The sequence below is a fragment of the Lagenorhynchus albirostris genome, chromosome 5 (genome assembly GCF_949774975.1).
Source record: "Lagenorhynchus albirostris chromosome 5, mLagAlb1.1, whole genome shotgun sequence".
Lineage (NCBI taxonomy): Eukaryota > Metazoa > Chordata > Mammalia > Artiodactyla > Delphinidae > Lagenorhynchus > Lagenorhynchus albirostris.
Genome location: NC_083099.1, coordinates 50,445,282 through 50,465,488, shown reverse-complemented (window position 1 = coordinate 50,465,488; position 20,207 = coordinate 50,445,282). Strand labels below are relative to the sequence as shown.

Sequence of the window (20,207 nt, the reverse complement as noted above, 5' to 3'; positions counted from 1 at the left end):
CCCTTGACCCGTAATATAATTTTTAGAAAAAATATTTTTAGAATTTATTAATTATACATAAATAATTCTTGACCACTACTGTTTAATGAAAGAGGGCAGTGGGGAAGAATTCATTATTTGGGAATGAAAGGAGATAGGATTGTTTCTTTTGGGAAAAAAAAATGAAAAATTTGAAAGGTGGCATATTGCAGAAGTATCACACATTTATCATTTTAGGTATTCTCCAAACAGGAGGGAGGGTATTTCCATTATGGATCCAAATCTATTTCAATCAATTAAATGCTAACAGTTTTCACAAAAATAATTACTACTCAAAGGAGTGCCATAAAAATATCAAGAATTTTTAAAGTTTTCCTTAAGTTTACCAACACTCACTTCTGCAGTCAGTTTTACTGTTAGGTTGACTTAGCAACCCCTTTACCATAAAAAATTTATGGTAAGAGGTGAATATTGTCATAAATTCTACATTTGTATGATCAAAATTAATAAATTATAAGGACATATTTTATTTTCACTTGTTTTCCAAGACCACCAGCCATGTCTTCCAATAACCCAATATTTAAGAATTTTTGCATCTCGACCAAATATTTTCGCCAAATACGTTACTGCAAAGCAAGACTCTTGTGTTTTCAGAAAAAAATTATTTGCTTTAGTTGCTGCTTTAATGATGCCATTTTGTGGCCAGATTTTAACAGACCAAACTGCAAGTGTCTCAAGGGAAGGGACCATATTATTTTCACATTTATACATGAAGCATCTGACACCCAACACAGTGCAGAGTGCCTGTTACCCGCTTAATACTCCTGAAATGGGCAGAGCAAAAGGAAAGCATAGAATTACATTTTTTTAATAACATCTTTATTGGAGTATAATTGCTTTACAATGTTGTGTTAGTTTCTGCTGTATAACAAAGTGGATCAGCTATACATATACATATATCCCCATATCTCCTCCCTCTCGTATCTCCCTCCCAACCTCCCTATCCCACCCCTCTAGGTTGTCACAAAGGATCGAGTTGATCTCCCTGTGCTATGCAGCTGCTTCCCACTAGCTATCTATTTTACATTTGGGAGTGTATATATGTCCATGCCACTCTCTCACTTCGTCCCAGCTTACCCTTCCCCCTCCCCGTGCCCTCAAGTCCGTTCTTTACATCTGCGTCTTTATTCCTGTCCTGCCCCTAGGTTCTTCAGAACTTTTTTTTTTATTCCATATATATGTATTAGCATATGGTATTTGTTTTTCTCTTTCTGACTTACTTCACTTAATTTTTAAAAACTGCACTAAAGCAACAAGAAACAATTTTTTACAAATTAGTTAGCTGTTCATAATAAAGCCTGGTAAGAATTCAGTGAGATGGATCCTCTCATACACTTCAGTGCAAACTGGCAGTATGTTTATACATTCACATACATATATATGTGCACATACATACCTAAGTCCATGCCATTCCACCCAAGAATTCCAGTTCTAGGAGAGATGTGATTGTGAATATTTGTATGCATCTAGATGGTTATTTCACTGTTATGTATAATAGCAGTATATTGGAAGCACCTAACAATAGAAGAATGGTTGAACTAATTTATCTATATTATGGAATACTATGCAGCTATTATTGTTGTTAGAAGCATAAGAAGCTGCTCTCAATGCAGTCTAAAGGGGAAAAAAAACAAGACACATAATTGAATATACAGTGTGCTTCCATACATACAAAAGTAAAAAGACTAGAAGATAATATTCCATCCAGTAAAATATAGTTGAATATCTCTTGATTCAGAGGTTGCATGCATTGCTTCCTTATTTTTATCTTGTAATATTTTCAAGTGTTTTACAATGAGAATAGGAAAAGGGGTTTAAAAGAAAGCCTCCTTTAAAGATTCACCATTTCAGAGCTAATACGTTTGGTGTGATGACCCAGGAGTTGGGTCAAGAGTTCTTCCCGTCCAGATGCAGAATCTGGCCAGGAGCTCCACAGAGGATAGCATGACTGTCATTACCATTGACCCCTGTAATGCAAGGTCATATAAGTACTCTCTTTACCCCTTTGTACTGGGGATGGGACTGGACTATGCTTGTGTCTACCAGTGGCAAGGTCTTGAGAGTGTAATCTCTGTGCTCTGCTGTCCATGCAGCAACCCTGACCTCCGGAGAACTGAGCCCATCGTGGAGAGCCCCTTGCAGAGGACCAGCAGTGGCAGTTCCTCCAGCTCCAGCACCCCTAGCTCCCAGCCCAGCTCCCAAGGAGGCTCTCAACCTGGGTCACAAGCAGGATCCAGTGAACGGACCAGGGTTCGAGGTAACGCTTTCCCCTACCTTTCCAGGACAGCATTCCCTGAGGAGGAGAGCCATGCACAGGGAACCAGATTACTTCCTGACTTCCAGGACTTCTGGTCCTGGCATGGCCACCACTGTGTGATGCTGAAGAGCCGCTTAACTGCTCTCAGCCTCAGTCTCCTTAGGGGAGTGGACCACCATCCCCAGTTATATGTGTGACATCAGTGTGGACTAAATGCTTTCTAATTGCAGATACCAGTGTTCTCCAGGGAGATCACAGAATATTGGTCTTACTTGAAAACGTAGTCATCAGTCACCTGCATTTCCATTTCCATTTGATTGATTGGTTAGAGTTTCATGGACCCCCAAGTATCCTCTTCCCCTTGTGTCAACTGTGTTCAGAATACAAGGTATTTTTCAAAGGGAAAGTTAATAAAGGCTAATGTAGAATAAATATACACTTGAGAGAAGATATAAAATCTATGACTTAAGAAGTACACTTGACTCTTCTGGTTTTTCCTATTAGAGAGGTAAAAATTAGCCTCTCTGACCATTTAATTCAAGTCATTCTTCATTGCTTAGTTTTCATTAATGAGGAAGCTTGTGAAAAACATTAATGTGTCCAGCTAATTATACATGATAACCTATTGTTTATAGCTAATCAAAATGTACTCTTTCTGCATAATCTTCTTCAGAAGATAATTTGGCCTCCAAGTAATAAAGACCGGGATTTTTTTGAAGTGCAATGCGGAAAACACTTATGAATTACTCTGCCTAATGAAAATCACCAGTTCTTTATTCTCCCTTAGCCTCTTCATTAGACACAATTATACTTTACCTCCTAATATTTCTTTGAGTAAACTCAAATGTATGTACATTTTGGAAAGGTCGATGTCAGACGTGCAATGCTTGTGTCTATGAATTGGGATAGGAACTGGCCTGTGGCTGCCCCTATGTGCAGTCTTCTGACATCAGTGGCACCACCCAGAGCTATGTATACTTTTGTTGCCTTGATCCAGATATAAAGTTACTTACTTTGGAAAACTGCCATTCCCTTACCTTTTTTCTATTCATAAGCAACTTAATTTGCTTAGTTAGAGCAAATGCTAAAGAAAACCAAACTTAGGTATACCATTTTAATTCTCTGATCTGGTTCAGGTTTAATTCTTATCTTCTTTCCTTTGGCCTTTAGTTTTCCTGGGTTAAAAGCACTCATATCCCTGGTGTATCCCTACCCAGGAAAGACCACTTTGAAACCAAACAAAAGAATCTCTCCCACCTTAGATTGCTTCTTCTCTACCTATAAGCTCGTAAATCGGAGGGATGCTCTTCACTTGTAGCTGTCAGGCAGCCCTCCCCCAGCCCTTGCTCTATAACCTCTATTCTAGGGCCCTTCTGCTCTATCACCAACACTCTCCTTCCTGCCCTCACCCTAGACAACTCCCCTTTCCTCCCCCCATTTAAAAATCATTCCTCCGAATAAAACAGGTTTCTACTTTTTTCTACAACAGTTCATCAGAAAAACTTATCCTGATGGGTAAGTGGTAAAGGAAGAAATCAAACATAGGATGCTAACTCGGGAGGCTGGTTTAGTATACTAATTGAGAATAGGACTTTGAGAAATCATACAGAATCCCAGCTCTGCACACAACTTCAGTGTAACCTTAGGCTAGTTGTGTCATCTCTCTGTGTTCAACTGTCGTACAGGAAAACAGTGCCACGTCATTGGGTTGGAGCAAGGATTCAACGAGACAATTGACATAGAAAGCGTTTAGCACTAAGCCTGACACAGAATTAGTGCTCAGTAAATGGCGGTGCTGGCTAGTTTTTCCTATAATTACCAGTGACCTCCAGGTTATAAGACTAAATGCGTATGGCTGATTTTGTTTGCCTGAACATTTACTGATTTTTCACGGATGTGCTTGAGGATTTGCCTAAGTGAATGAGGTGTCCGCTGAGTCATTTCCAAGGCTGACTCACCACAGAACTCCAGAACTTGAGCCAGCACCTTCTGACGGTCATTATCTTTCTTGGCCCTCTGTTTTTTTCCTCTAGCCAACAGTAAGTCGGAAGGATCACCTGTGCTCCCCCATGAGCCTTCCAAGGTGAAACCTGAAGAATCCAGGGAAATTACCCGACCGAGTCGACCGGCTGTGAGTGCTTTTCTCTCAAACAGTTTTGAACTCTTTTAATTTCCCAGAGAACCCGCAGGATAAAGTGGTTGGGGATGCACTCATGACTATGAAACAAAAAATGTTGAGATTAATAAGAACGGATGCTAGGAGCATCTGGAAGGAAGTCACACCTGATTAGGAAAGAAATGAACAGATCTTGGGTTGCTTATCTACTCTTGGTTATTTTGCTGATCATTAGCACTATGTTACAGAATAAAACAGGAAGAGAAATAACTCACATTATTCCATAATTTCTACTCAGCAGCTTTAGCGAAAAGATGTTGAAAGTAACAATTAAGAATATTTGGGCACTTCCTATGGATTTTTCTTGTATATTCTTTTTACTTTAGCCTTTCCCTGTATTATTTTCCACATGAATTAATATTACAATTTTTCTGCTGCATTTCTGCTGCTCTAGGACTGTATTTTCTAGACCAAAACTTGATAAGCATGGTCTGATAGGGGGCTGACAACCTGAAATCTAGCTTCATTGCTGTAACACGTCAGACCCCAAATAGCCTTAAAGAAAGAAATAAGAGGATGGAGGTGGAAATTTGAAAATTAATTTGGAATGAGTTATTATATACTTATTTTATTTAAATTTTCCAAGAATCTTTTCTGTGAAATGGATGTGAAGATGTTTTCGTTTACTTTATTTTTTTACATTTTAAAGTAAGGAAGTACAGTGAGGGTAACAATGAAGGGCATTCACACCATTCTGGGTTGAGGTTCTTCTTGCCCTTTTTGCATTTATCAGTTGTGTACTAACAATTTCCATTTTGTGTCTAACCTGCTGCCTTTCTTCCGGCTTTTCCCCCTCATGTGGATTCTTCTGGATTGGTTTCCTCTTATCTCAGAGCTATAAGAAAGCTATAGATGAGGTTAGTATTACCTATTTGCTTGGTCATGCTTTCACAAGATGTAAATATAAACTGACTTCCTGAGGCTGATATTCAGAAAGGTGGCCAATTGGATCACAGATGAAAGTTCATTCCTTTGGAGTGACCTGCTGAGAGGAGAGCCCTTTCACAGAAGCCAGCCTGAGCCCCTCAGACACTGTGTATAGCTCCAGAGACCTTCCTTCTAGCCAAAATGTCACTTTTCCAACGTTCCAGTCTAGCTAAAGATAAGCATCGGTGCTTTGTTATTGGCACAGTTTCTCATCTTAGTATCTTCCAGTAGCAAAGCCTGAGCTTTTAACCTGCACTCGCCAGCCTTGCTAGGGGATGGCAGTTTTACTAACAAAGAAAAGAGACATCATTCTAGGGTCGTCCCCATTTATAGTGTGTGATTTGTGAACAAGGAGTTACCGGGTATTGTTAGATTAATTTGTGGGACATTAACTACAGCGTCAGCAGCAACGTCAACTTTAGTTAATGAATCCTGGCGAGTTAAGTAACTTGATTTCCTTATCTGTGGTGACATTTTTCCATTAGAAAAATATATGGCTTTGCCAATCTTAAGTAGCTTGCTAAGAAGGATGACTGCCTCACTGCTGTTTGTCAGACCTGCATGAATACAGCATAGTGGAGTTGTTTTGGAAGAGAGAGGCCTTCTGCAAAGAGTCCTAACCGCATGGAATCTGAAGGCTAGCATTATGGCTTTAAGGCTGAGCACCGTTTTTCTGAAATGATGTAGAAAAAGCACAGGCTTTGGGAGTGAACAAGCTGCCTTCAAATTCTGGCTCCCCCAATAAATAACTGGAGGGGCCAGTTTCATCTGTAAAATGGGGATAAAAACACCTGCCTTTCCTCGCTCACAAGATTGTTTAGGTTCACTCAAGATCATGAGTGCGGGAGCATTTTCTGAAGTGTGAAGCGCTATGTAAAGCCAGGGCCTGAGGCGCGGAGCTATTCTGGTGGAAGAAGCATGTTTCTATGTGTCTGATCTTTACCAAAAAGCATCACTTTTTCAGAATTATGACCTCCTCACCATTCAGAGTGATTTAGAAAGTCATTATCGTAGTTAAAGAATTATTGCTTATATAAAAAAAAAAGATTCTACATGTCTACAGTGTGTGGATGGCATTATAGAAAGAAAAAAGGGAAATGTTTTTAATTGCTCTGTGCTACAGCCTTCAGGGATTATCACAAATTTTATCAGTTTTCTCCCAAACAGTTCTGGTGCTCAGGCTGCCAATAAAATGGTCGTGTGTGTGCACAGCTCAAGGTTTCCTCTTATGAGTCCAGAAATTAGCTTGGTGGTGGCTGTCATGAGGGAAAGGGCTCTCGTGGATTTCATCTGGTTAACCCAGGATATTTTAGGCTTTTAAAAATTGCTTTATTTATTTCAGGATATACTCTAGCACACTGGACAGAGATGAGAGGTAGGCAACAGAGGTACAAATAATTGAGGGGGTGTAAGCTGTACACCAAAATCTCTAGAGCCATGGATGACTGGAAAAAGCCCTCCACATGATTCTTCTAACCCTACCCCTTGAGTATCACGGATCCAAAACACAGGATTCCTTGGTTCTACCTAACCCAGTGGTCCTCAACCAGGGATGAGTATCCCCCACCCCCAACTCCCCTTCCCTTAGGAGACATTTGGGAAAGTCTGGAGTCAGTTTGGTTGTCACAACTTGGAGGTGGGAAGCGGTGCTGCTGGCGTCTTGTGTGTAGAGCGGAGAGCTGCTGCTCAACAACCTACAGTGCACAGGAAAACAACCTGCAATAGAGACTTATCCACCCCAAATGGCAGTAGTGCCACAGTCAAAACACCTTGAGTTAAATCTCTCTCCCATCTCCATTCCTAGGTTTTAAGATGCTTCCATCCACCGTGACTGATATGCCATTTAGATAACCCGAGTTTGAAATGAGCAGTCTTAAAATGCCAAAAACATATTGCTTGTTATTGCTAATTTAATTATTTGAGTTCCATAAAAGTCAGTCTGGGGGAGTGTCCATGCATTTGGCATTCCTTCCTATGGGGCATGAGATTGTACAGCGTAGTCTGTGATTATTTAATACAACCCTCCAAAATAAATATTCTTTTTACTTTAGCACAATTAAATAGATGTCATGAAGATTAGATATATAAGCAAACACTGGCTTTACCACCACTTTTGTATTGTATGTAGAAATCTGACAAATTCCAGAGCACATCCATAGACTGGACAGAACTGGAACAAACCTTTTTTCCCTCAGTTGAAGATTCGAAGTCAAGTGACTCCCCCAGGTCATATCTTTACATTTCCTAAAAAGGAAATGAATTATTTTAATATGTAAAGAACAAAACAACTTTAAAATCTTTAACTATTATTTTAATAGTTTAAAAAATTGAACTAAAATTTGCATAAACTATATTATTTTTAAAAAGATACCCAAAAGAGCACCTTTTAAAGCAGAGTATGCATAATTGTCAGATTAAATAAGCCTTTTTGAAAGAAAAATTATATCAAGTTGATTCTAAAAAGTGTTACATGAAAGAAACCTTTGGGTGAGAGCCCCTTAAATATCTTTACTCTCTAGTCAAAAAGCTTAACATTTTGCCATATTTCTTTTTCAGTTATACATTCTCAAATATTTTTATTGTAAATAGCACTTTTTCCTCTTTTTAATACTTTTTAGCTCCAGGCTTGAGACAGTCAAGCAATAAATTACCACAAAAACTCATTATATGGAGAAGATTGGTATTCTCAGAAAATAAAACATACGAAAATGGATCTGAACACAATGGTGTCAGTTTTAGATCATGTCTCTTTCCTATAACTTTGCTATTCTAAGCTTTTCCAGGGTGGATGGATAAGGAACAAAACTTCAGCTAAACATACAGACTATGGGCAATGGAAGATTAATTTTCTTTGGCTGGGGTATTAGTTTTGAGTTACTCATTATTGGTACCTTGGGATTTTCATATATGTCTCACCTGCCAAGCTGTTACCAATTAAACTTAAAAGGAATTTGCAATTATTTCTAAAGTTTCAGGAAAGATAGCTTTTTAATAACACAGAAACCAAAAAAAAAAAAAAACCTCTAATTAAAAGTGAAATTATAAAGCAGGTCAGAGCTTTAAAAGTGTTCCTAAATACAGTGTTTGGAGAAATTTAGGTGATTTTAACAAGTGAGAGTTACTTTAAATCAATGGACTTTGGACCAGCTAAATATTTCTAAATAGTTTTGATTTTTTTAAATCTTCTTTGTCTTGCTTTGAAATGTCAGTGATAAGGAAAACCAACCCATGGGGAAAATGTATTATTAATTTAAATAAATCATAGTTAATATTATTATATTCTACTCAGAATTACTGACATTAGAAATAAACTCTCTTAACCATATTCTCTCTTTAAATTATAATAAAAATTTTTTTAATGACAAGTAACATTTTAGATGCTAGTTGTATTATTTGATGAGACATACATGGTCCTAACATAGAGAAGGAAAAATACAAAATAAATTTATCTAATTTTTAATTATTTTATTGGTTTGGAGGATTATAATGTCCTTTTTCATTAATTGTTTTAACAAATATCTAAACTGTATTTTCCCAATGTGCTCAAGTGTAGCATACCCTTCACTTTCTCGTCAATTTGATAAAGATAAACATTGGCAATTGTCAAGAGGAAATAAGAAGTAAAAAGCTGAAATCTGAGCATTAGCTTTTCTTATTTTGGCCCATCACCAAAGAAACCGGAAATAAATTTGCCTAAAATTCTGTGTGGTAATTTTCCTCTTCATTCATGGTGTACATTATATTTAAACAGTTTGAGTCTTTTTAATACCAAAGAAACCGGAAATAAATTTGCCTAAAATTCTGTGTGGTAATTTTCCTCTTCATTCATGGTGTACATTATATTTAAACAGTTTGAGTCTTTTTAATACAATTTTATTTTCACTTTCATGGATGGGATAACTATATCCACTGAGATTGACGCCATGTGTGTGTGCATGTGTGTAAAAGCCCAGCGAGCATGTTTGGGTGGAAAATGCACAATTTGAATTTTCAAAAGCTTCCCTTTTCCAAGGGCTTCAATTCAAATGACTACAGAACAAATGTAAAAGTTGTCATTGCTGTCCCTTTGATTTTTATGAAATTAGAAAGAAATGAATCCTTCACGTAACACCTTGAACTTTCTAAATTTCTAGACCAAATAAAAAACCTGCAGCATCTTCTGTCCTTAGTCTTAACCAATACATTAATGCCTCGCATATAGGCACCAGTAAAGAAACAGGATGATCTGTTGTCTTCTCAAAATAAAATTATATTTATAATTTAATTACACACATTTATCACAACTTTTCTTCTAACCTATCAGGATAGATTATCAGATGTCATTTAGATCACCTATATTGCTCTAACCTTACATCAGGTGAATTGGGCAAATACATTTCTGGATTGAAATAAAGAGAGAATATGGCCGTAAGAAAACTGTGGGATTTAGTATCTTCAAATGAGTTTCTTTCTCCCTAATCCCCTGTCTCTCACTGAATGCTCTGATTCCCACATGGGTCACTAATATAGGGAGAAATGGTAAGACTGATGTCAAATTGCTTTTTCTTCACTTGCATGCTGTGTGCCAAGGGCAGTTTAACCATGCAAATGAGAGCGGCCATGCTTTAGCAGAACTGCTTCCCTCTGCATTGCTCTGAAAGCATGTACAATAAAAGGTAGTCAGATCTTCAGCACACCGCCTGCCATGTGCCTGGTGATTAAATACCACCTCATCACATCCATAAGGCTAAAGGTTTCATCATACTCATGGAAAACTGAAAATCTACCTCTTCCTTTTGGTGTTTGCACATTCATTTCAGTATTCTCCACCAGGGTTTCTGCCAGGTGACGCAATATCAAACAAAAGAAAATGAAACACCTATCGTCCTGGAAGAGAACTCTTTTTTGTTTTTGTTTGTTTTATTTTGTTGTTCCTCTTGATTAACTCAGCTCTGTGGCTCTAAATTTCAGTGGCACTGGGCTTTGGGGTGGGCCATTATTTGATGTGGTGCCTCGGCTGTCCAGGGAATGATGACACACCAAATGAGTCATTGTAGCAGCTGGAACCTTGGGAATTGCTCTGTTCTGTGACTGATGCTAGATTTTGGTACAGTAGCAATCATAAGAGGAGAAAGTCCATGACTATGGCTTGGGCAGGAGTCTCAAAATACTTGGAATAATTTCTAATCCTGTGGGTAATTAACTATGAGGGTGGGTGACCAACTTCACCTTCCCAAAATAAAATGTGAACCCAGTGTTTGTATATATGTGTACACACACAGTGCACATACACATATATACACATGCAGATTCAGAACCGAACAGTCTCAGTCTAGCAATTGGTTGTGAACAAAGTTTAAATTTATTTCATCTTTCTTTTCTAGTTTCTCCGCGCTACAAACATCGTTTTCTTGGTTTCATGCAGTAACTATGTTTGTAACAGTTCTATAGAGAGCTTTTTTTTCTTGTTTATTTCTTGTTGCTTGAGTCGGAGACTTGCTGAGAGATGTCCCTTTGGTCGTTCTATAATTCATATACGCTGGACACGCTTTTCTCTTGTAGGATCTGACGGCATTAGCCAAAGAATTAAGAGAACTCCGGATTGAAGAAACAAACCGCCCACTGAAGAAAGTGACGGATTACTCCTCCTCGAGTGAGGAGTCGGAAAGCAGTGATGAAGAGGAGGAAGATGGAGAGAGCGAGACCCAGGATGGGACGGTGGCTGTCAGCGACATACCCAGACTGATGTAAGAGACCTGCATTTTACAATATTGTTTCTGGGTTTTTTTGTTTTGTTTTGTTTTGTTTGCGGTACGCGGGCCTCTCACTGTTGTGGCCTCTCCCGTTGCGGAGCACAGGCTCCGGACGCGCAGGCTCAGCGGCCATGGCTCACGGGCCCAGCCGCTCCACGGCATGTGGGATCTTCCCAGACCGGGGCACAAACCTGCATCCCCTGCATTGGCAGACGGACTCCCAACCACTGCGCCACCAGGGAAGCCCTGTTTCTGTTTTTCTATGTTTTGGTTTTTTGGCTCTGAGGCCTGTGGGATCTTAACTGACCAGGGATCGAAGCCACACCCCCTGCATTGGAAGGCAAAGTCTTAACCCCTGGACCACCAGGGAGGTCCCTCCCGAGACCTGCTTCATCATTGTAGGTCAGGAGAGGTTAGGTCTCCAAGACAAAAGGACAGGAAATATGAATTAAATATAAGATCATTTATGAGTCTCGGGCAAAGTTGACTTTGGGGATTCACGTTTTTATTAGAGCATAGTTCTATCTTCACCCCTCTCCCTAGACACAGTTACTTAGAATATGTAGCATTTCTAGGACTGCATATGCTTTGTCTGAGCTGTTGTGGCATTCACCATCCCTTGGGTGATGCTTTCTTGGTTCCTGTCATCTCTGGGCAAGTGATACTGACAGCCACACCCTAGAACTAAAGAGCAAAATTATAGGCAATGGCATTTAGGGGTTAAAACTGACAACATGAGACGTATATTTCACTGTCACCACCACCACTAAGGTGGAATGCAGGAGGCAGCATGGGTTAGCATCCCAGCAAAACAATCAGGAGTCGAACAAACCTGCAGAGAAGCTTCTGAGTGTTGGACTTAAATACCCCCCTGATTTTCTACTTCATCTTCTCCATTGTCTCTTTTATGTGATCCTCTTTGCTGCAGCCTGTGACGGCACCACGTACAGTCTTCTTTTTTAGATATTTATAGCTACCTAGCTTTCCCTTAGTATTTACAGCCTTTACTTATCTTTTCTTTTCCCTTTTTCTCATCAGACTGGATCCTAGAAAAGAACCTCTCCTCTTCCCCTATTACTTCCCCAATTCAAACAAACATATTCATACAGTCACACTCACATACATCTCTCATTTCCTCTCCCAAATAAACACAAGGTGCCCAGCCCTGGTTTGCCATAACGTTGATAAAGAGCAATGCTAACTTTTCCATCTTCACTCCTCCTTCATTTCCATTTCTTTGATTCAGCTACCACTGTTGGTCATCACACCACATTTACTCCCTATAGAGAAGACGTCATTTCAGGCCACAGATTACAGTCCTGTCCAGCAGAGGCTGGCGAGACAGGGCCTCCCAGTCTGCAGGAAATGTCATCCATTGATTAACGATCGTTACATACAAGCAATTCTGAGAGACAAGTCCAATTATCGTAGCTGAAAATCCATACTTGTTATTTTACTGCTGATTACCCAGTTATTGACAACCATAAATATGCTAAAATATGACATTTGGAAACAAATTGCATTAAATTGCTTTTTTAACAGCAAATAAAGTTGTTCTAGAGGCAAAATCACTAATCCAGAACATTGCCACAAAATATGCTGGTCCTTTCAGTTTTTGTCTTAACTCAGCATTGGTTCATTCTTCTAACAGATGTTTTGAATTCCCTTCAAGCACTGAGCATACAGCTATGAGGGTGGATTGTGAATTTAAAAGATTGGTAAGACTTCTACTGTGTGCTAGACCCCATCCTGAGGGCTTTGAGACATTCAAGAAGTGCGGACATGAATTCTGCCTTCCAAAAGTTTACATTCTAGTTGGAGAGAGACAAAATTATACATGGAGAAGTTCAGAGTAATATCAATAGTTGGAAGAATAACCAATAGCCTTGGAAGAGATGTTAAGTCGCATTTGGTTTTTAAGCCTCCTGTCATATTTTGTAAGACTCTTAGTGGTATTTACCCTCGTATCTCTAAAGGCAAGTCCATCTCTTCCCCCACCTTTCTAAAATGGCCTAAATATACCATGCTGTGCTGCACTTTCTCTGCTGTCTGGCACTCTCTTGTTCCTTTAGAAATCACCTATCATGGCCCAGGCCGTACAGGCAGAGCCCATCCCTTCCTCTGTGCTGCATGGTGTCTCCTGTGCATTCCTGCCATTTCATGGAGTACCTTGAATCAGGTTATTTATTACATGTTGTCTCCCTCTCTGGGCTGTGAGATCCTTGAGGGTGAGGATTAAGCCTTATTTACTCTCTACTCTTAACACCTTGCCTGGTGTCTGGAATAGAGCTGGTCTTCAGTGACTTTGATTTACACTTAACTGCACTGCACTGAAATTGCAAATCCTGGCTTCAAAGTGTTTATAGCCTAATCCAGAGGAAAGACGTGTACACAGATAACTGTCATCAAGGTAGAAAGGAACACGGAGTGATGTTAGAATCCCAGGTGGGGGGAGTTGAAGTAAAGGCACAGGAGGTTACATTTGGTGGGAATATAGATGGTATGACGGGGGGAAAGTCTGGACTAGTGAAACCAGACCGGGATCATGTAGCCAGTGGGGAACCGTCAAAGGTCTCCTGAGCTGGGGAGTGACATGATTGGTGCCACGTTTGAGCGAAATCATTTCATCAAAGTGATTTGGAAAGAGAACAGGCTAGATACTGGTAAAGGCATTCAGAGGATCTATTACTGTAATCCCAAGAAGTCATACATGGGCTCTCATTGAATACTTATAGTGGAGGCAAAACTTGACATGGCTCTCGACGAATTGCTAAATTTTAAACAGATTGACATGACTGTCCATTAAAGAACATTTAAAATATGTAATTGTATATGAAACATACTCAGAGAAGAAACAGGATACAGGTGTGTGCATGTGTATGTGTGTGTTTATTCCAATTTGCCAAATATATGCACTTTTGTGAATATAAAATATTGGGTTGGCCCAAAAGTTCATTCGGGTTTTTCCATAAGAGCTTACGGAAAGACCCAAACGAACTTTTGGGCCAACCCAACATATACAGTCTGTTCTGCTACAGCATGAGAAACTTCATACTATTAAAAAAATCCATTGTTTCTTTAGGAATAAGACATTTCGGAGTTAGACTGCTTCTTACATACATTCTTATCATCTTTATTGTCTACTGTTAAGGTAAACCGTCACATTTTGTGCTGTATTTTTTAAAGCAAAAAATTACTATATTATATTAATTATATAAATATATTGCAACACAGTTCACTATCATGAAGTCTATACAAAAGAGCTTTTTAGAAATAGAGCGCAGCCATTCCGACAAGCAGCTGGAGATCCTGATGTGCAAAACAACAGCTTCTTCTATGTACAGTGTTGGCTTCCTGTTAATAGTGTGAGGCTTAACCTATAAGAGTGCACATAACTAAGATTGTATTCCATAACTAACCAACTGCACTATTTCCCAGTGCCTCATGCATAGAAAAATAATGCGTGAGGGGGAATTATAACAGTGGTTACCTGTGGATTATACAAATCAAAGGGATTTTATTTTATGTATAGCCCCAATTTTATGTAAAGCATGCACTATTTTTATAATCAGGGAAAACATAAAAGCTTCATAGAATAGGCGGGAGGGAATGAAAGGCACACAAGCTGATTTGCATCAGCGCAAGCAAGCTGAAGAGGCAGCCTTCAGTATCAGTCTCTTCCCTCAGGGGCCAGCACATGCTTCGGATCAGTACATATGAGGCGTGGTCTTCATCGCTAGGACCACCTATTGCTATTGCAGTCCCTGAGTTTTGCACCATCTCATAAAATGCAGTCTGGACATTGAAAGCCACATGTCCCCTCTTTCCCAGTCTCACTAGAGAGCCATGGTTCTGGCCCCGTTCACCAGCCAGGCTATTGTTGTGCCCACGCCGCCTCTTGCCTGCCGTCCTCTCAGCCGTCCTGTCCGTTGGTTCAGTCTTTGGTCTGAGTCGTGTTGTAGAAGTGTGTCTGTGGTCGTGCTGTATCCCTAGTGCCCTACAACTCTTTTCATGCCTAGGCCCCATGACTGTCACAGCATATGCTCCAGCTGAACTGACCTTCTCACTATTCTTTCCGAATGCCTTGCACTTTTCCAATGTTGTCTCTTCTTGGAATGACCTCCTCTCCCTATCCCACATTCTCACTTACATCTGCCATGCATTTGAGTATCTGCGTTGTTTTTTATGCTCTTCCAGATGCTAATCTCTGTAGTTTCAGGAACCGTGTCTTCTTCAGCTTTTATATCCACTACCCAGTGCCAAACCAAGGGCCTTTCATGTAGCAGGTGTTCGATAAATGTATATTGAATCGAATTAAATCAATACCTGCAGGAACACTTTGACAAATCCAGTTAGAGATTATTGTTCTAAACATGTGACCTAATTACAGTAAATTTTCTATAGTTTTCTTTCTAATTAGTTGATGTGTTTTGTTTTTCACAGTCTTTATAGAAATTCAGACAACTGATTCTTCCTACCCAGACTCTATATCAGAAAAATAATTTTTAGAACAAAGGATTATTTTAACTATAAAATGTTATAGTTGTTTTAGCCTTAGCGTTTTTAAACCATTGCCTTTTAAAATTATTATTAATAAACTGTATTCTTTAGAACAGTTTTAGAGTTACAGAAAAATTGAGCAGATAGTATAGAGTTCCCATGTTACTCCCTCCACCGACTCCCAACCCCTTACCCCTCCCCCACAGTTTTCCCTGTTAGTAACACTGTACAAAGGTTATATAGAGTGAAGCAGAATCCTGGGGACCAGTAGCATTTAAGAGGAGCTGATGAAGAAAACAGAACAAAGGGATACAAGGAAAACCAGGGGAAAGTTGTCTCAAAATCCAGAGGAGTACAGAAGAATGGGGTGGAGTGATCAGTCATATCAGACACAGGCAAGAGACCAAACACCATGTCAAAGAGCAATCATTGAAACAGAGAGCTTAGAAATGACTTAGGGAGTTTCCTTAAGGTGCTTGAAGTCAAGTATGAGAAGTAGTCATCTGGGGAGTGAACCAGAGTGTGTTAAGGAATAAACTGGAGAACTTTGCAAGGAGAATTTTAAGGAAAGAGAAATGTAAGTGTGGGTAGTAAATTAGGGTCAAGAGAGATGTGTGGGTAGAATTGTGTGTGGGTAGAATTAAGGTCAAGAGAGATGTTTTAATGAAATGGGAGACAGGAGAGACCTTATCTTGTTTATTGATTGGAAGAAGGAGACAGTAAGGAGAGAAGGATTGTGAAAACACAGGAAGGAGAAGGAGAGGAATAACTTCTGACTGACGTTGGTCCTCTGCTCTTCTATTTAAGCCTTCTTACTGAGTTAGAAATACTGCATTGCTAAACTAATTTTTTTGTCTTTTGCCAATCACTTTATGTACCTTATTAGTCTCTCAACCTCCATTAGATTATAATCCTCTGGAAGTTTAGGGTTATGTCTTATTTTTCAGATATTCTAGCGTCTGGTACAATGTATATCACATAACAAACTTTTAACAAGTAAATGAATGAATGAATGCACGAAAGAATTTCTAAGGGGTTGATGAAGATTGACGTGGCAGAGTTGGGAGCTTGGAGCCATAAAAGAAACATACAGAGACAGAGGATGAAAGAACAACCAAGAGAGTAAGAAGGACAGAAGGAAGTGATCAACAACAACAGACACAGCAAGATGTCTCCTTTTACGATTTAAAAATGTTCTGCAGTCCCTGAAACACGAACTGTGGGCTGCAGTTTGCCTTTTAAAAGAAATGTATAGAGAAGTACTTTGGAGCACGCAGAAATTTAGGGAATTTTCCATCATCAAAAGCCATTACCTTATATCAGACGACATGGTAGCAGAAAAATTAGTGGTGTGAGCAGTTAATACAAGGTACACAGAATGAGCAGGTATATACAGAAGATTCACAATACAACAGACAAATCCTGCACAATAGAACAACCTTAAAGTAAGAGGAATTGCTCACTATTTTAGAAGAAAATTGACAAAGGAAGGAATATAGATTATCATCTTTTAGTCAATCTATGTGGAATATTACTAGTAGAAATAATGTAGAATAAAACTCAAAACAGCCCAAAATGATCACCATAAAAATTTATCATAAATGAAGCAGTTCTGGCTCATAAAATTGAAAGTATAAAATTGACTCAGGAAAAAAATAGTCTCAGAAAAATATTCAGCGAAATGTAAAACTGACAGTGGTTAACACTAACACTATTGATTAAAAATTGACAGTGAATCAAATCTTAATAAAATTTACACCTTTAAAATTGGATCTGGTAGAAGTAGTGAACACAGAGCCTTTGAAAGATGATATGGACAAAAAAGCTGACTGGTGTATGACATTTTTGCTATAACATTCACATAGAAAAGGATTGGAACCAGTGATGGTAATTTTAGCAAAATTATGATGAAAATGCAAAAATTGGGGAAGAATTTAACTGAGATATATAGAAAATTAATTAAGGAATTGTCGGATTGGAAATAGCTCTAGGAAATACCTTTTTCATGAAAATTCATCCATGTTGAGATATTTCTGATTTAAATGTTTGGATAGAATCAGAACACCACACTATAAAACTCTTAGAGGAAAATATAGGGAGAACACTTTTGACATAAATCACAGCAAGATCTTTTTTGATCCACCTCCTAGAGTAATGGAAATAAAAACAAAAGTAAACAAATGGGACCTAATGAAACTCCAAAGCTTTTGCAAAGCAAAGGAAACTACAAACAAGGCGAAAAGACAACCCTCAGAATGGGAGAAAATATTTGCAAACGAATCAACAGACAAAGGATTAATCTCCAAAATATATAAACAGCTCATGCAGCTCAATATTAAAAAAACAAACAACCCAATCCAAAAAATGGGCAGAAGACCTAAAAAGACATTTCTCCAAAGAAGACATACAGATGGCCAAGAAGCACATGAAAAGCTGCTCAACATCACTAATTATTAGAGAAATGCAAATCAAAACCACAATGAGGTATCACCTCACACCGTTTAGAATGGGCATCATCAGAAAATCAACAAACAACAAATGCCGGAGAGGATGTGGAGAAAAGGGAACCCTCTTGCACTGTTGGTGGGAATGTAAATTGATACAGCCACTATGGAGAACAGTATGTAGGTTCCTTAAAGAACTAAAAATAGAATTACCATATGATCCAGCAATCGCACTACTGGGCATATACCCAGAGAAAACCATAATTCAAAAAGACACATGTACCCCAATGTTCATTGCGGCACTATTTACAACAGCCAGGTCATGGAAGCAACCTAAATGCCCATCAACAAACAAATGGATAAAGAGGATGTGGTATATATATACAATGGAATATTACTCAGCCATAAAAAGGAATGACATTGGGTCATTTGTAGAGACGTGGATGGAACTAGAGACTGTCATACAGAGTGAAGTAAGTCAGAAAGAGAAAAACAAATATCGTATATTAACGCATATATGTGGAACCTAGAAAAATGATACAGATGAACCAGTGTGCAGGGCAGAAATAGAGACGCAGATGTAGAGAACAAACGTATGGACACTAAGGGGGGAAAGCGGCGGGGCAGGGTTGGTGGGATGAATTGGGAGATTGGGATTGACATGTATACACTAATACGTGTAAAATAGATAACTAATAAGAACCTGCTGTATAAAATAATAAATAAAATTAAATTTAAAAAAAAGAATCAGAACACCATTGGGGTAAAAACAGATGTGGAGCCAAAATATCTTTAATCTTTGAACTCAGGTGAGACTCTGAAAGAGAACTTGATTGTACAGTGTTAGCCTAGTGGCAGCCACCAGGTCCATCTAGCCTCTGACACTGGCAACGAATGCCTGAGTGATGAAGGAAAGTACCTCCTGTCCTAGGAGACTTTGGCTCTTGACAAATGCTTCATTTACTGATTTATTTGTTTTATACCACCTTACCTTAAACAAGAATTTAAGGCAACTAAAAATAAACTGCATACAAGATAAAACAAATTTTCAAATAAATGAGTGAAGAAATCAGAGTTTTGAGAATTATTCTGATTTGCCAATCTAGCAATACACCAGGAATTCATTACAGCAATTTCTTTTTCCGTGTCTCTTGAACACTATTAATAGCTCCTTTCGGGGAGTGAAATATTGAAAATGCTTCTTTGGAGTTTCTTCCCAAACACATCAGTTCTAACCTGTACTTAAATGTGTTCAATCCACTGCTCTAGTTTAGTAATTTCAAAGTAAGTGTCTTCCTGTACATTTTTTTGTCTGGATTCACCTCTTCATATTTTTGCCTCTCCATTTTGGATAAAACTCCTTGACAGGTGTCTTCTCTGTCCCAGAGATGTCATAAGACTGGTGTGTTTCTTGTTTCTTAGATTGAATATTCCATCAAGTCCTTGGATTTTGATAGGATCCAAGAAACTGAAGATGCCTTTTTTTTTCTACTTTTTAAAAACATTTATTTATTTGTTTATTTATTTTAACATCTTTATTGGAGTATAATTGCCTTACAATGTTGTGTTAGTTTCTGATGTATAACAAAGTGAATCAGCTGTACATATACATATATCCCCATATCCCCTCCCTCTTGCGTCTCCCTCCCACCCTCCCTATCCCACCCCTCTAGGTGGTCACAAAGCACGGAACTGATCTCCCTATGCTATGCAGCTGCTATCCCACTAGCTATCTATTTTACATTTGGTAGCATATATATGTCAATGCCACTCTCTCACTCCGTCCCAGCTTACCCTTCCCCCTCCCTGTGACCTCAAGTCCATTCTCTACACCTGCATCTTTCTTCCAGTCCTGCCCCTAGGTTCTTCATAACCATTTTCTTTTTTAGATGCCATATATATGTGTTAGCATATGGTATTTGTTTTTCTCTTTCTGACTTACTTCACTCTGCATGACAGACTCTAGGTCCATCCACCTCACTACAAATAACTCAATTTCATTTCTTTTTATGGCTAAGTAATATTCCATTGTATATATGTGCCACACCTTCTTTATCCATTCATCTGTCAATGGACACTTAGGTTGCTTCCATGTCCTAGCTATTGTAAATAGTGCTGCAATGAACATTGTG

The 20,207-nt window shown here is 38.8% G+C and overlaps 1 protein-coding gene across 1 annotated transcript in view; it reads left to right on the top strand.

Annotated features, from left to right (window-relative positions):
• TNIK (TRAF2 and NCK interacting kinase) overlaps positions 1–20,207 on the top strand; it is a 169,070-nt gene that overhangs the window by 117,908 nt on the left and 30,955 nt on the right. The window contains exons 17-20 of the mRNA XM_060150000.1: positions 2,133–2,296; positions 4,330–4,427; positions 5,306–5,329; positions 10,941–11,125. Coding sequence (XP_060005983.1) covers positions 2,133–2,296; positions 4,330–4,427; positions 5,306–5,329; positions 10,941–11,125 — 471 coding nt within the window. The remainder of the gene's footprint in view (positions 1–2,132; positions 2,297–4,329; positions 4,428–5,305; positions 5,330–10,940; positions 11,126–20,207) is intronic.